Genomic DNA, 18019 nt, shown 5'->3' with positions numbered 1-18019 from the left:
TGTTATTCATTACGAATCGATGTGCGTTACATGTTTACCTATATCATTTGTCAGAAAAGATATTTATAGACCTCAAGTAAAAGTGACGTATTTATGACCACGAATTCCTTTTTTTTTTTGTGTGCCGTACATCATAATTTATTATGTGTTTCAATACATCGTTATATTGTTAGTAAGATAAGCTATTTTTGTAAATAATAAATAAATCCATAATCCTCATAGCAATTATAATACACAAGTCACACACACACACACACACATATACACACAAGCACATTTCTGAGAAAAAAAATTGGTCATATTCTTTCTAGTCTAAATAAAACATTTTACATCATATAAACATCATTCAAATTGTGTAATAAAACAGATTCCTTTGTGAATATAAAAAAAAATAACAGAGTTAGATCCCATATAAAATGATTTTGTAACAGCGTTTTAAAACTGATGCCACACATAACCAGTTCCAAGGCTACATGATCTGAAAAGGTTAAAAACATAAATCTGTTAAAGAAAATTAAGTATACAAAGAATATTAACAATAAATAATATTCACTGGGTATACATGGTCTTCTATTTTTACCAATTATGAGGTAACCAGTACAGTTTCATTCATTTAACCAAGCACACCATTATACCATTAGCAATTTTACATGAAGTATTAAATGACTTGTATGAGAAGATTTTTAGATTACTTATATATATTTTTCATTTCTTGAATATTTGAAAGGTTTTTTGTTGTTTTTTAATAAAGGGAAATTTTATTTAATAACCGATATATAGTGAAAAAAGAAATCTGTAAAAGAATTTTTGTTCTTTGAAAAAATTAACACATTTATCAGAATTTAATTTTAAAAAACTTTGGATATTGCGAGATAGAAAGAATGAGCACAGAAAGAATTTTGATACTGACACAACAAAAAGTGCAAGAAATCATGTTACTCATGGCTACCAAACGTTTATGGCAATGTCCTGAAGAAATCTTTTTCTTTGTATTGTACAGTCACTCTAAAATGAAAGTATTGTAATACTTTCATTACTTTGTACAGTAATACATTTAGTACACATGAACATTAGTAGTTTTCTCCAAAAATCTACAAAGTGTACCTTTGTCTAAAAAAATTGATTTTTTGGAAAACTAGCAATAAAGTTCACAAAATACTTTTTAAAAGTAGCTTATATTTTTAAAACATCCCTGCACCATATGCTGGATCTTCTACTGCTTTTCTTTTCAATCTTCTTCTTGACCTATCTTCTTTGGCCATATTTTTGACTGCTTTATCTGCTTTTCTCAAACGCACTCAGACAATTTCTTGTAGTGCAAGAACTAACTTTTTATACAATTGTAGGCCTAAGCTTTTATAAATGTTTTATTTAGAACTGAAGGCATCATTGAAAGAGAGCACTGAATCATACACACCTAATTTTAGAGTATTCAGTCTCTCGAAAAAATTTTTTTGTAATTTTTATCCCCACCACACTGTTAAAACTTTTATTTGTGTTTTGTGTATGCCCATGTAAGCATTTTTTCCAAAGTGCAGGGTCTTATTTGGTGCAAGTTTTTATTTACATCTAGTTGAAGAGCTAGTTTCAGAGATTCTTCAGCGCAATCTTGTACTGCCTCAGCTAATATCTTATTATATATTTCAAATTTTTGAATAGGTAAGAGGAAGTCAATCAGTGCACAAAAAACATTCACTACACTCAAATCTTTGTAAAGAGACTCCACTGCACAAACAATTTTAATATTTATATCATACTTTTTTATGTCACATAAAGTAGAATTGTAAGTTTCAAAAGAGTCAAAATAAACATAATACTTCAATTCAGTTTTCAGTGCCAATCCTTACTACCCTTCATCCAAAGTACATAGCTCAATATAATCTTCATTATTGCAAAACTTACTTTTAACAAATTTTTGGATCACGTCAATAAGTAAACTTACATAAAATATACAATTCCCTGTACCAGAGGTTTCTTAGTTATCATACTTGCTAAAAGAAAGTTTTTTAGAACTGCTGACTTTTTCCGGCGAACTGGATTTTGAAGGTGTGGTAGGATAGCAGGTATGGTTGTAAACATAAAAACAGAATTTATATGTTTATTACCACAAAATTTTCTTTTTATTTGATATGATACTTGTGCACTAGGCATTTTGTTAAAAAAATGACTGCACAAATTACAAATTAACTAAAACAACACTCGCAAAACAAAATCGGCACTCATGTCAACCTCATCTTTGGAAATTGCATTTTTGTTTACAAACAAATGACAGTAACATAACCAGAACAGAACACAAGAATAATTGAAAAGTTTATTATCTCCCTATTAATCACAGAACCTGGATGAATGTCCCTTGTTGCTGTGTCTTCTGTTTATCGGGCAAGTCATTATTTATTTAGTGGCGGTTATAGATTTTTATACTTTATTTTTATGGATGGAATTGTTGTTTGCATTCTGGTCTTTTAGACCAGTGAAAAATAATTGACTGGGGCTGATCATGGGAGTCTAGGCGCACATGAGCTTCATTCTCTCGGGGTGATTCCACTTCAGTCCATAGTCCATCCCCTGAAGTCTTTTTGGCGCTAGTGCCTTCTGGCTTAACAGGAATATGGCTTTTGGGGCCCTAGTGTTTGGAGGAAGCAGTGCGCCTCCCTCTGCAGAAGGAGTCACATGTGCTGACTGGTACAAAATTTTAAGTTTTAGAAAGGATGATGAGTATTTGGTGAGGTTAGGGGTTAGGTAAAGTTAGGGGACTTTCTTCCACCTGGCTGTCTTTGCTGCTGCATCTCAGCCAGGCTCGGCTGGCCAGACCACTTTATCATTCTTTGTTCGTTTTTTCTTCTTAACACAACCTACAGGCCTAGTAAACTATAAAAACAGGGCTGTGTTCTAGCATACAAACAATGAGATACCTTTTTGCATACAAAGTAACCAATAAAATGATTTATTTATGCAAAAAAAAATCACAAAAAAAAATCAGTCAGTTTTGTCTTTCAATAATTCATACAAAAAAGATTGTAATAATATTAATTGTTAACTTAAAAGCAAAATAAATAGATGTAATTACTCAGAAATAAACTGAGAAATCATGGCATGAAAATAAAAAAATCAATTTTTTTTCAATTTTTGCCCTATTGTGCTTCCCTTAACATACTTCTTTTTTTTTTACCACAAATTAATCATTTATATGGAAAAGTAAAATATGTAATTCATAGTACTTTAAATTTGTATAATAACTCTAATTAGACAAACTAAACTGCAGATAACTGACAATTATTTTTTTTTTTTACTAAACCTTAAATATAACACTTATAAGCAACATATATATAAATAATATTTAATATGATATATATATATCATATAATATGATATATATAACTAACCCCACCAGCTTACTATAGTGGTTAAACTTGCTATTGGAAAATCAGCTGATTTTCAAAGTTCAGAGTTTTAAGGGGGGTCACTTCCTGCATAATCCACTACCAAGAACCCTGTCATAGATCACATTCCACAACAATGGACCAATGACAGAGCCCTGGGAAACACCTCTCCATACATTGAAACTGATGCTACTGCTTTCACTCTGAGCAATAATTCTCCTTTCTAGGAGGTATTCTTATACAGCTCTACATAATATGGTTCTACACCTTCGGTCTTGAGAGCACCCAGTAGTGAGGACATGTAACGCTGCTGAAGGTGTTCCTCGTATCCAGCAATACAAGGGCAGGAATCCTCCTTTCCACCAAATGTTCACAGCTGTACTGTCAACAATTGTCATTATATGGCTTACCGCATCAACTGTTGATCTGCCATCGCAGAAGTCATACTACTGCCTCAGACCCCCATTCTTCATTTAACAGGAAGGATGAGCATTATTTAAAAAAATAACACATGAAGGAAAAACCAATTGCTTTTATAACATAAAAAAACCAAATGAGACAGCAGTACCACAACACATAAATAAATCTTTATCAGAGTAACTATTAAGAACACCAGCAAACTTTAAAAAATACATTCACACTATGTAATAAATTGAAATATCATTTTATAAATAAAAACAACTATACCTGTATTGATCAGGTGGTTGTGGAAAGCCTCTACTTCTAGAAAAATCACCAGGAATTACTGTCACATAATTATGACCTGTATCACTATCCAAACTCTCCCTAGATTGTGATTCACAAGATGACATTATTTTTTCTTTCTTACATCTCACTCACAATTCTAAAAATAACTAACTGGAAAAACAACCAAATTTTTCACTTTTAAATTAATTACATTAAATTATTTTTTTGGTACTTGCCGTATTAACGGCACCGCAGCTACAGCTTTATTTAAAAACAAAGTAGTCAATCGGATTTCGGTGGAAAATGGGCCGATATAGAGTTTAACATAGATTCAAATGAGTCTCTTTATTAATTTTAATAAATGGTTATTTATATTTATTTATTTTATAAATATGATTTAACCAAACTTAACCTACGCTCGCTAACCTTAACTAATTAACAGGAGTGTTTTGATTATTTAAATAATAAATAATTGCAATAATTACTGAATTTATTAAATAAATACTCAAAAAATTACGGTGTTAATTAGTCAAGGTTAGCGAGCGAAGCGAGCGTAGGTTAAGTTTGGTTAAATTATATTTATAAAATAAATAAATATAAATAACCATTTATTAAAATTAATAAAGAGACTGTTCATTTTCCACTGAAATCCGATGACTACTTTGTTTTTAAATAAAGCTGTAGCTGCGGTGGCGTTAATAAATAAGTACCATTTTTTTTAACATCTATAACCATTTTAGACCTACCTATCTTCCAAGATAATAGAGCCAAATGAGGAGAGATTAATTCATTAACTAGATATAATGCATAATTAGTGAATGTGTTCCAATTAATTAATCAAGAGGGATAGATCTCTATCAGCAAAGAATATTTAAAAATAGATTTTTATTTAGACAATTTTCAAAAACACAACACCAAAATTACAAAGTTAAATATTCCTGGTTACATTCTAGCACTCCTAAAGAATGATTCTGAAGTCATTTTAAATAAAATATGTAAATTTTACATTATTTTCTTAGCTATTAATTCAGTTGCATATATTAACATAAACATCAATATTAAAAAAATCTAAGCAAATGTCACTGTAGAGTGGGCATTGACCCCACTCTATACAGAAAAGCTTCATGAACTGAGAATTTAAAAAAATTGCCTAAATGTTATACATTCAGCTGGGTATTATTGTTTGGATGATTTGGCAGTTAAAGCATTTTGAAAACCCACAGCTCATGTAAAAAACTCTTAAAATGAATATTTGTTTATAATTTAAAAGAAATTTTATACTTTGTTCTACTTTATTACTATTATTACACTCCAAAAATTTACCATTATCACATATGACAGTACGTTACAGCACACTACAATTAGATTAAGGCCCATTTAGCTCTAAGGATTTTGCCTTAAGCCAAACATCAGAAAAATAGTAAAAAAATAATTGGCCAAGAGTGAGAGAGTGAGTGAGCAAGTACATTATGTACTTGCTCACTCATTCTACAGTGGTGTATATGTATATAAATGTGTGTAAGTATATATATATATATATATATATATATATATATATATACACACATGTGTGTATATGAATGCACATGCGCTTGTGTTGATGACGATTGTTTAAAGTTTAATTCTTTCTCTAAAATTTTTTCTATTTTCATTATTTAATTATTTTTTATAATTAGATAATTATAATTTGCTATATTTGGAGAAAGGATGTATCAAATTTTCTGAAATTGTCAGACTTAATAAATGAAATGCCATGAGGTGTCAAATGCTGTTGAAAATGATGAATAAAGAGAAATAGATTATAATTAATTTTCTTACATTCTAAGTCGGACACTATAAATTTTTTTCTGACAAATCTCTATTATAATAATCACCAAATATAAAAAAAAGTTTTATCACTAATTCATTCTAGCATATTTGAAGATGATGATAACCTTTATCAATTTGATTGAAGTGTTGATGTCTTGCACTCATTGGGGTACAGAAAATCCAACTTATGAGACAGTGATTTTGTTTCACCAGAAAAGTTCTTTTTATCTCAACAGTCAGTATGATCTGTCAGTAATCATATATGTCATGTCAGCAGCCAATAACTTCATCAGTTTTGTAGGTGGAAACTTTACACAACCAACGTAAATATTAACAAACACCAAGTATAATTTTAAAAATAGTAATACACAAAAATATATCATTCCAACACATACTCCATCAAGAACTACTTTTTTTTTTATTTAAAAAAGTGCTGGATAAATGAATTTATGAAGACAACTTGTATTGTGCACAAAATATTGTTCACAGATTAAGCAGCAACTTCAATTATTGGTACTACAAATACAGCAGAAATAATCACCCTATTATGTGTACTTAAATGTTCTGCTTAACTTAAGAATAGTTACTTAAGCACAACAGAAATGTTTACAGTCTCTTTAATAGGAATACTTTACAAGGATATCTTCAGTTCAAAAATTTTTCTCTACCTTTTTCATTCACTGCATTTTTTTTTGGTTTAAAAAAACTTGTCAAAAAAATCAAACAGCATATCTTGAACAATTATTTATACTGAAAACTAGTCACCACGGACTTCTTAGGCTATCAACAAACATCTGATATCTATATAATCAAACAGTCTTAGTTTTAGGATACCCCCTCATAATAATATTCATGCTGACACACTAGACATTACAATTATTTTCCAAATTCTCCCTTGTTTACTGATAATATAGCTTTCATTATAGAATTAAATTTTTTGTAAATATATTTGAACCATAATAATTATTTCTTTTACTACACTTTTAAGGAACAAACTTTGTTATAATGTTAGAGAATTATGTTCTTTTTTTAATTTCAATTAAACCTAGTATCTAAAACATTGGGTTTGTAATTAAACTAGCCAATTTTAATAATACTAAAAGATGGCCATTAACGTATCAGTCGTTAAATTTGATGTTCCGCAATTTATTAAATTTTTACTGCTTTTATACGATAAAAGCAGTAAAAATTAAATTAAGGCAGTATAAAAAGAAATCACAATATTTATTTTGAGAATAATTACAACTTAAACATGAAATTTGAATTTCAAAATGTCACTTTTGTTAGAGCTAATAAGAGTTAATCTAATTCAGTAATTTCACTATAGAACACAATTTAGCTCATTAATAATACTGCAGTAACAACGAAAGGCTACTTGTTGTGCAAATAATAAATAAGCAAAAAATTAAAAACTAAACAGTAAACCAGACTAACCTAATATGAATAACCTGCTACGATAAAAAAATATTCCCGAATGATCACTGCTGAAACTCCTTACGCCCGGTAGAAAGCATTTCAAGAAAATCTGAACTACTGTTTTATTCGAAAATACAAAACAAAAACTGCAGCAGTAAATATTTAATATTCATCAACTACTAAAATTAACAAAATTCACAAACAGCTCTTTAACAACATAATGAACCAGCTACCACCGTGTGACACTTCCTAAGCGAACCGTACTTGGATCCATATATTTGGTATGAATGCACAAATGAAACACTAGATAGGCAGTTTAAATATTTAGCTCAACAGGTCAAGTATATTTAGATCTTGTACCAACTATCAGATACAAACATGTATTAAAAACGAAATGTTGGTTACTTTATTTTATTTCTTTAAAATTACATTACGTTCTACAGCTCAGATATTGTAAAATGTTCTGGTTCTAATCTTGCTTTTTCTGTTTAGCCTCTGGAACCACTGTAAGGTATTATATCGGAGGATGAATGAGGATGATATGTATGAATGTAAATGAACTGTAGTCTTGTATAGTATCAGGTCGACCATTCCTGATATGTGTGGTTAATTGAAACCCAACCACAAAATAACACCAGTAACCATGATCTAGTATTCAAACCCGTAAAAAAATAATTGACTTTAATATAATTTTAACCTTCAAAATCAGCTGATTTAGATGACGACTTCGCCATTAAACCAACCCGGTGGGTTGTACAAACACATCACTTTGTATTTATTACAGCGCTTTAGCTTAAGGTGGACATGAAAACAACGACTAGAAACTCCTGATCAGTCGGATATATCTCTCGTCTTGTATGAACAAGACTTCTCCCCTAGGATAGGCGAGAAATCTTATAGTTTTAACTTATCAGTGAATAGTTTTTTACATCTTTACTTACACTCTTGACTTAATAGCCAAACAAGAAAATAGAGCTCCATGATAGATAAGAGGGTTAAGAATGAAGAATTATTATTTACACTGTGGATATTCAACAATCTATCATTTCATTCTCCTGCTTACAAAACTGCTCAAAAATTTTCATTAATACCTGAATTGAGATTTATTTTGAATATTTAAAACCTTCTTGTATTTATTTTAATATTATTTTATGTATCTATTTTAAATTATTAATATGGGATTTGTAATTAATTGTACTTGTAATGTTGGTATGATCATCATTTTTACTATAGCGTTCCTTCCATTCTTCCTCAAATTGGAGAAGTCCCTTCTTGCTATGGAGTAATTTATCTACTCCTTCCTGGCATGATCAATATAATATATTGTGTACCAATTAGAATAAAAAATTTATTCCTTAATTCTAGTGGGACATATTTTTATCTGTTAGTTGTTACTATTGTAAATACAAGCAACTTTGTTCTGTTTATTTCTTTACTTATACGTCCCTACGTATTCAGTATGAAAGGGCTCATCCCTATGAGCCCTTTCATACTGAATAACTTAATAAGTAAATGCAATTTTACCATGATTGCTGCAGCTAATTACAACTGTTATGTAAATGAATCTTAATATGTAGTAAGCAAATATAAAAAAAATTATCAAAAAAATACAACTACTCTTAGCTACATCATGTGTAAGTAAATAAACTATGTAAACTGTAGTCATTAAATTTATATTCTTCTTTTTACATTATGAGTACATAGTCATTATTATGTTATATGTACAGCAGCATTTTATGTTAACACAAAGAGTGATTTTAAGTTATATTAGGTGGTGATTTTGCAACCCACCGAGTTGGTGTAGTGGTGAATGCGTCTTCCTAAATCAGCTGATTTGGAAGTCAAGAGTTCCAGTGTTCAAATCCTAGTAAAGTCAGTTATTTTTGTATGGATTTGAATACTAGATTGTGGATACTGGTGTTGTTTGGTGGTTGGGTTTCAATTAACCACACATCTCAGGAATGGTTGAACTGAGACTGTACAAGACTACACTCATACATATCATCCTCTGAAGTAATATCTGAACGGTAATTACCAAAGGCTAAACAGGAAAAAGAAAAGAGGTGGTGATTTTGCACAAAGACTGTAAGTGAGTGAATGTTTATACTGCAATTGATATTGTCAATTATCTTGTTAGTATTAAGAGAAACAATTAGGTGAGTATTATTTCATTAAGATTATTCATGTAAGATATTCAGATTTTTTTTTTTTGTTAGTGTAATTAATCATATTTCACAAAGTCATAATTTTTTTCAATATCTTTTATATATATAAGAGAAAAAGTTATGATTTTCAATTATTTGTTTTATAAGAGATAGATTTAGAAAAAGACAGCAAATGTGTTTGTTGAATTAAAGAATGAAATTGAATTTGATGAACTAAAAAAGGGTGACTAGTTAAAATTATTACACTGAAAATATACTTTTCTTGGATGATAGACACATGGAATCAATTAAATACCAAGCAATATTGATGAATTAGTAGAAAAGCAGGTAAGAGAGATATACAAAATAACAGAGATGGAGAAAGAAACTAAATAGACAAGTAAGAATAAAAGTAAGGCTGCAGAAATCCAAGAAAATTCATTAAATTGTTTGTTATACTTTTGGAAGATGAAAATAAATAAAAATTCAGTATTCAAAAGAATAAGGAAAAATGAAATTCACTTCAGTTTATTTACTATTTGAAGGTTATTTATATCGCTGTTATATTTTGTACTGTAGCAGGATATTGTGAAGTAGAAGGCTTTACTTGTACTATCAATTTTAAGTTTAATCTGTGCAGAGATGTCCTTACATTAAATATATATATATATATTACTATGCTATGGGTAATTTTGGAAAAATTTAATTAATAATATGTTAATAAATTATATTATTAGTAATGATACAACTGGCAGTTTCACTGAAGAAGAAAATGAAGTTTTTATTCATTATGCTGTAAGCAAACCATTACCCTGTTCCACTTTCAGTTTAAAGGTGGCTATGCAACCCTATGGGAGAAGTACTTAAGTGTGATGCCTATAGTTTATTAGTTACTACTTGTTTTACTCTAAAAATGTTTCATTTTTGAGACAAGTAAAGAAGATACTCTTAAGAGTGATTTAAACACCAAAGGGTCTGCTGCTTTGTTCATGAACACATGCCCAGTTATTACTGATGTTAATGTAATTTTCAAGGATGTAGAGAAGTTGACGGATGAAAGTTTTGCTTCTAAAGAATCAGAATCAAGAATCAGTACCTTTTTATTGCCTTGCAAATTGCAACTGAATAGAGTGTCTAAAAAGTTTGCTAACTGTTTGAATATTAAAACCAAAAAAAAAGAAAAAAAGAAAAAAACCACCTCCAAAACTACCAGTTTTTGTTTTTAGCTTTTTTTTTTGCAAATTCTAAAACTGCTTATACTGAAAATTCAACTGAATGCAAATTTATGAACAGTGAGCTACAAAGATCCTTTACTGCTGCATACATAAGAGATTTGCACAGTACTATGGAAGATTAGGTTTACTTCTTAATACCACAGAGAAAAAATGAAAAAATAAATATTCCATTGATAGAAGTGGAACTGAAAATCCATGCAGAATGTTTATGTTGAAGACTGCAAGACTGGATATCATAGATAAACTGGGCATTTAATTCTGCCACACTCAAATTGTTTATAATGTAAACAAATTTTTTAATTAAAACAAGAATTGTAATAACACAAAGGTTATATTATATCTTAAGGACAAGTAATTTTTCAGAAACAATGATATTGATCTACTTTATACAAAGCGTTGAATGATTTTGCTGATCAATCATTATTTTTATTTAATTTTGATGAACAAGAAGTTGTATTTTGAATAAAAAAGAATAAATATTAAGTGGGTACTGGTACAATTCCTGCTACCAATTTAAAATAAATGATAGATGCTATTATTGTCCTTTTACAATTAATGATTAATCAAAATTTAAAAAATTCTGTTGGTAGAATGGAATCCTTTGGAGTATTTCCAAAGGATTTTTATTATTATTCCATTGTTATTCCTCCATATGAAATATTTTTACTTAATTTATACAATTATTGGCCTATTATTGGTTTTTATAAAATATTTAAAATAATGTATGTGAAAATATTCCCTTTTCATTTTTTTTTGTGATTTCAATAAAGCATATTTTTTCTGAATTTCTTACAGGTGAAAAAGCTTAGTTGTTGTACCATAAAAGCTACATAAAACTGGTTAATTACATTTTTACCAATCATAAACTAAGTACTTAAAATTTCATCTATTGATAATAATGAATGTAAAATAAAGGTTTTTCACCTTAAGAGATAGAACAAGGCATGCCACAAAGAAGTATCCTCAGTTTCTTGCTGCTCTTATTGTTTATCAGTGATTTGCCTCATAATCTTAAACTGATGACAGATGATAGAATTGCATCTATATGTGAAGATACAGATTATTTAAAAGGACTAGAGAATTCTAAGTTAGCAGTTCAAAGAATTATTCATTGAATGGATTGTAGCTAACTTGTAATTTGCATAAATCATTGCATTGTACTTCTTAAGTAAATATAATCACATGGACAGTCTTCCCATTAATGATAGTAGTATTTCTGTTGGCCACAGTTTAACATTTGTGGATGTTTTGTCATACAACATATTCTTTTGGAAAGATCAAACCAGTTTCATCTGTAACAAAAACAAATTGTACTATTTTGCTTTGTAGTGACTTTTTTAAATCTTAAGTTTGCCATCATTATTCTATATGTACTATGTCTGTGCATATTCTTGTATGAAATATAGTATATTACCTCTTGGGTCTCTCTCAGACTGTCAGAACTAGTTTTTAAGATCAAAATTTGGCTTTCAGTTCATTGTTTACTACCTACAAATATGAATCTTGAAGACTGATATTCAATAAATTAATAATAAATGTTAATTTATGCATGTATTTATGTTTATTCCTAAAAAAACTATGCAGTATCCCTTTCTATAAAACGAGACAATAGAACAGTTTTAATGTAACTTAACATGGAATAAAATTGCATAGGAAAGGCCTGATAATAATTCTTTTGCCATTTTTAATAAAATTTTGTGAAAACTTTATAGTTTTAAAGGTTTTGTTTAAATTTAAAGGTTAATAAACTTTTATAAAAGATCTCAAACCCCTATTTAAAATAAAATGAAAAACTTTTTTTTCAATACTACTATATCAAACAGATTTTAAATGAAAAGTAACTAAACACTCTCAATTTTCTGCATCTGTATTTATATGTTTATAGATATGTTTTCAAATAATTTTTGTGAATGTCCTCTAAATTATTATTTATTTAGTATCTTCCATTTTTATTTCACAATTATTTCATGTTTTTTTTTAATTTTTTTTTTTACTATCAACATGCAACTATTTCTTTTATTTTATAATTACTTGTATATTTTGTAACAGTGCCCTTGTACAATATTTTGCTATGGTTTCCCTTGATCCGTCCAGGCAAATGCTGGGTCATTTCTTTATGGTTCACTTTTTAATCATATAGTACATATAGTATAGGGTACATCTACCCTTTCCTGACATGATTTAGTTTTTTATTACTACATATTGATCAGAAAAAAATTATTTACTTATTATTATGACAGGAATTGCTAGCAACATAATTGTAAAAGCTATTACTGGCAACAAATAAATATAATGGAACATATTAGCAATAAATTATGGTTGGATATATATATCAAGCATATGCACAATAGTTGAAATTGCTATTTAAAAATTTAATGTAAATTTGTTTGAAGGAGACCAATTAATAAGTTAAAAAAAATTAAAATACCAATTTTTTTTTTCTCTAAATAAGGTGAGCAGAACATAAAAATTATTACAGTTATTTGTTACCTATTTGATGTAAACTGATAATCAAAGAGATCCCTTCCATCAAAAGGTATTTTACAGACAAGAAAAATGAAATGAAGGAGGTAAATGTCTATTCTCAGAAAAATAAATAAACAAAAATATATTACCAAAACAGGATGTAAAAAAAAGAAAATATTTAAAATATATAAGTGATAACATACATATGTGTAATAATAAATAAGTGATAATGCTCATATAGAATGCATGTCTATGTGCGAGTGTTTAAATAAAAATTAATTTACATATGAGCACAAAAAAAGGTTCTCACTAAACATTACATAGTTCAAAAAAAAAAAAATTAGAACTGACATAAAAGTAGTTGAATTAAAATGTATTTTTTATGCTGAATCTAAAATGAAATCAGTTTTTCATCATCCTGAGATTTTTAGTTATGACCCTTTAGAATATCGAGAAACTTTTTAAACAATATAATACAAAAATAATAATAATAATAATTACAATTAAATTTCAATGACATTCTTCAGCCTACATTTTTGTAGTTCACTAAGAGTTCATTTGTAAGCTGATTATGGTTTTCAGCTTTTTTGTTTCCAAGAAAACCATTAATGACATATTTGAATGACTTCCATGCTGGCCAGTTCTTTAGGATTTAGTTTGCTGTCAAATATATTTTCATGAATTAATTTTTTTATTTGTGGGCTGATGAATATTCCCTCTTTTAATGCTTCACGTAATTGTGAAAAATACCTCAGATAAATATTTAAAGACGTCTCTATCTTTATCTAATGCTTTTACAAAATTCTTCTCAGCTTAGTTTTATGTGTAGAGGTGGTAAAATAATATGATCTGCTTCGACAAGGGAAATATTGACAACATTTTCCTTTCCTGGGGTAAACTGATTTGTTTTTGTCCAGTCTTTAACTACATAGTGTTTATCTGTAGCCTGACTATTCCACAAACACAAGAAACATATATGTTGGAAAGCCACTCTGGAGAACAAGTAGAAGCCCTACTGCTTTCAGGTCAGCAAAGATTTGTCATGAGTATTCATTATACTTAATAGCTTTTAAAATTTTTGACATACTTTCTTATGTTTCTTTCATTCATACAGCATGTGCTGTATGATAAAGAAGAAAATTTATTCGAATTATGCAACAACACTGCCTTTAAGCTTCTTTTTAATGAATCTATAAATAAATGCCAATCATGAATAATATATTCAATGTCCAGTTCAGACATTAGCCTGCTAACATCATGGCAGAAACAAATTAAACCATCTTTTCTAAAGTATTTCAGTAATTTTGATTTCAGTTTCTATATACTGAGATTTTAGTATCCTTGTTTAATAAATTCCATACTTTAAGACATGAACCTAGGAGTTCTGAATGTTGTTTTAACAAATACAAGTCACAAATTAGGTCGCTGTGTGATGAGGTGAGATTCAGTATTTGATTCTTCTGGAATGTAATTAATATCTATTGAAGTTGAGGATTCATCAGTTGAGCCTTCTGGGGAATCAAAAATTTCTTTCCAAGAAGTTGGAGCAATCAGAATCAGTGAATCAACACCATGATGTACTGGTCCCATAGCTGAGCAAACATTTGGGTATGTGATACTGCTTTTATTATTTGAATTGAAAGTAGTAACATTTGTTATGGAAAAATAGCAGTCATCATAATGGTTTGTAGGCTTACTCCAAATCATAGGTACGCCAAAAGGCAAATGCTCTTTTTTTCCTTTTAACCACTGGTCTAGTTTAATGTAGCTCTTGAGGCATGCTGAATGTGGAGCAGGATTTATCTTGGTCTCCCAAGGGACAGTAAAAATAATGTTTGTAAGCAATTTTCAGCAGATTCGGTACTGGTTTTCATTGACTTTTTGTGGTGAATTTTCCGCAAATCTAATAAAAAAAAATATTTGGGAAATTTATACAAGCCCGATTTTTATTCATTGTAAATTTCAAAATGTTTTAATAAATGAAAATAAAATAAAATATTACAGAAATAATTAAATATAAACATAAAAATAATTAAGTTTTAATTTATAAATACTTAATTATTTAAAATACTTCATAAAATTGTTTCACCATGGAGTGCAATAAAACATAGTGTAGAACACACACTCACACACAACTTAACAAATCTTGATTTAAATAAAATAATATCAACAATTGTTCTGTTATAAAAATCTTTCACTAAATTTATGGCATCACTTATGAAACAATCTTAAAACTACTACCACAACTGAAGAACACAGCAAGTCATACCAAGAGCTAAACTCATAGTAAGAAAATTTCATTAAATTCATTTATTCATTACTTGACTCACTGACATGTCTATACATGTCTGGCTTGACGTGAAATGATATCATTTGACTGTTGTATATCAAATATAGGTTACAGCATGTATCACAATATAAATCATATATGAATAAGCAAACATACAGACATACTAACTTATTTTTATCATTTGTTCCACGATTGATGGAACAAATAAATTTAAGAGGTTGTAATGTGATTTAAGAATGTTATGTGATGGTTTGCTTCACAATACGTATTCAGATTCAGCATATAAAATACTATACAGAATCCTATATACAGAACCTATATACTATACAGAACCTCTTCCTTTTCAGTTCTAAATTTTATGTTGATCAGTGTCATCAGCATCAGCAACTAAAAACTGCATTAAAATTCTAACTTAAGTCTTAACACATTTCAGGTGTATAAAAAATGTCAATTTCAGACACTTTATCAACTAAATATTTTCAAACCTGTGTACTTTTTAATGCTATGCTGCACACATACAAAATCTATGAGTACATAATGAACAGTGGTTATTTAATGGATATATTGGAGTATCACCAGATCATCTGTATTTATGCAATCTATTTGTTAATTTAGTAAAACTCAAATACAAATAACATCTCAATAATTGTCTTACACTTAACTTCAACAGTAATACTGTATATTAATACTATGAGAGATAGCTAACTGCTGACAATTACTTGTCAATCTCTTATTCTGCCAGACCTCTTTAAACTGATTTTTCAATGAAGCATATAAGATAGTTGCTCTGTGAAAGTTGGCTAAGAGCAAGCTTTTTAAGTGACATTTTGGGCTCTTTCACTGCCTGTGATTCCTACATGGTTAGGAACCGAGCAGAAAGAATATCTATTATTATGGTTTTTGAAAAAAGAAACGCATGCATGAGTGACTCAAATATTGATATGTAGTGAACAGCTTCACATTGGCTAGAAGTAGCTGTTCTGCCTGCATATAACAAACCAGAATATGATAAAATACATCTGTAACATGAATAAAGGCCAAGTGCATGGCATAAATTTTAGCAGTAAATATATTGTTTTGGTGAGGCAGACCAAAGATGTAAACTCTGTAAATGACTGCAAAGGAATATCCAATGAAATTGTCATATGTAGATCCATTAGTGTAAATCACTAAATGTGGGTTAATCTAGCAAACAATTTTGCAAAAATATTTTTGGAATATTAGGTGATAACCATTAGATTTTTTATGGCTAATAGCTAAAGGAATGAGGTAATGTTGTTTCATGGTAGTAATTATTAATGGATATCTTAAAATTTGAGGCCAAGTATAGAAAATATATGCTGAATTCCCACAGGAGCTGTCATAAGAACATAGTGAACTCATAACGTTTGATACAATTTTCATTAAACCTACTCCTACAAATCATGTTGAGGATGGTTACAACAAAATTTTGTTCAATGCATGTTAGACATTTTTACTGTGAAGAAGTTTTTACAAGTTGTAGAAAGTTTTGTTTTTTAAAATGGGATCCAACAACTCAAAAGCTGTTTCTCTTACAGAGAACATAATTTTTTTAAAATCTCAAAATAACTAGGTAAAATTGTTTATTTTTTAAAAATTATCAAAAATTTTATGCACTTTAATTTTTTCAAATATATATATATAAACATATTCAACAAATAAATTTTATACTAAAAATAGAATTTTACACTGAAATTAGAGACTGGAATAGTGAGCCTCTAATTTTTAATTTAAATATATATTTTAAATAGTCCTCTCATTTTTTAATAATTTAAGCTGTCTTTTATTTATTGTATTTTTTTTTAAATGAATTCTGATCATCAGATTTTCAAAAGAAAAAAAAAACACATTAACTAAAGTGAAAAGAATCCATAAAAATTCATATGAAATAAACTTACTACATCGATAATGGTTAAAGATAATTTCCAAAAACTTGGAAGGTCCATTAAAATTAATTCAACAATTGTTGCAAAATGAGCAAATCAATGTTGATGAAAATAATGATCATATTTGCTTCAGTTCCATAAAAAACACATAGGAAATAAGTGCATAATGTATTATAATTTCATACTTATAGATATCCTTTTTTATAGATCAATTTGACTTCATTCTGTTTGACAATTTTATAAATACTTTTTTGGCTGAACTTTTGCAAGGTGTGATTTAAAAGCAGAAACCTTAAGAAATGTTACAAAATTTATTTGTCATTGTCATCAAAAAGAAGTAGTAGATTAACTGTGACTAGGCAGTAGCCTGTAGTTACTAAGAATCCATAATATAAATTAGAATACTACTTATCCATAAAAGAAAAGAAAAACAGTTTTATTATAATTATTATAGTACATTTCAGATTATTTTTAATTCACTGTAATCATAGATTATTTTCAAATATTTAACAAATGTATTCATTAAATTAGAATAAGCAGGTAAAATAATAATAAAAAAAAAGGAGAAATATTTTTATTAATGTGTACGATTCTAATTAGAATTAAAAAATTTCTCTGATGCAGATAGTTCAAATAAGCATTTTACATCCCTTTTTCTTTAAATTGGTTTGAATTAAGTTTAAAT

At 28.5% G+C, this 18019-nt stretch overlaps 1 protein-coding gene across 10 annotated transcripts in view; it reads right to left on the bottom strand.

Moving 5' to 3' along the window:
• Window positions 1-18019, bottom strand: part of Bili (FERM domain-containing protein 8 Bili) — a 104706-nt gene that overhangs the window by 83271 nt on the left and 3416 nt on the right. For 5 of the 10 annotated variants that reach the window (XR_012754799.1, XR_012754818.1, XM_075354602.1 and 2 more), the window contains exons 1-2: window positions 7311-7959; window positions 4068-4238 (exon numbers count right to left, since the gene is read on the bottom strand). Coding sequence is in view for 3 of the 10 variants with exons in the window: in XM_075354602.1 (XP_075210717.1) it covers window positions 4068-4192 (125 nt within the window). In the remaining 7 variants the exon portion in view is untranslated. Of the gene's footprint in view, window positions 1-4067; window positions 4239-5390; window positions 5439-6001; window positions 6430-7310; window positions 7960-11595; window positions 11964-18019 lie in introns of those variants that run through there. The other 5 variants (XR_012754805.1, XR_012754823.1, XR_012754807.1 and 2 more) reach the window with 5 other exon arrangements.

This window comes from Lycorma delicatula, chromosome 1 (assembly GCF_047948215.1).
Source record: "Lycorma delicatula isolate Av1 chromosome 1, ASM4794821v1, whole genome shotgun sequence".
Lineage (NCBI taxonomy): Eukaryota > Metazoa > Arthropoda > Insecta > Hemiptera > Fulgoridae > Lycorma > Lycorma delicatula.
Note: the sequence above shows the minus strand (reverse complement) of the source record. Positions and strands in the feature narration are given on the sequence as shown.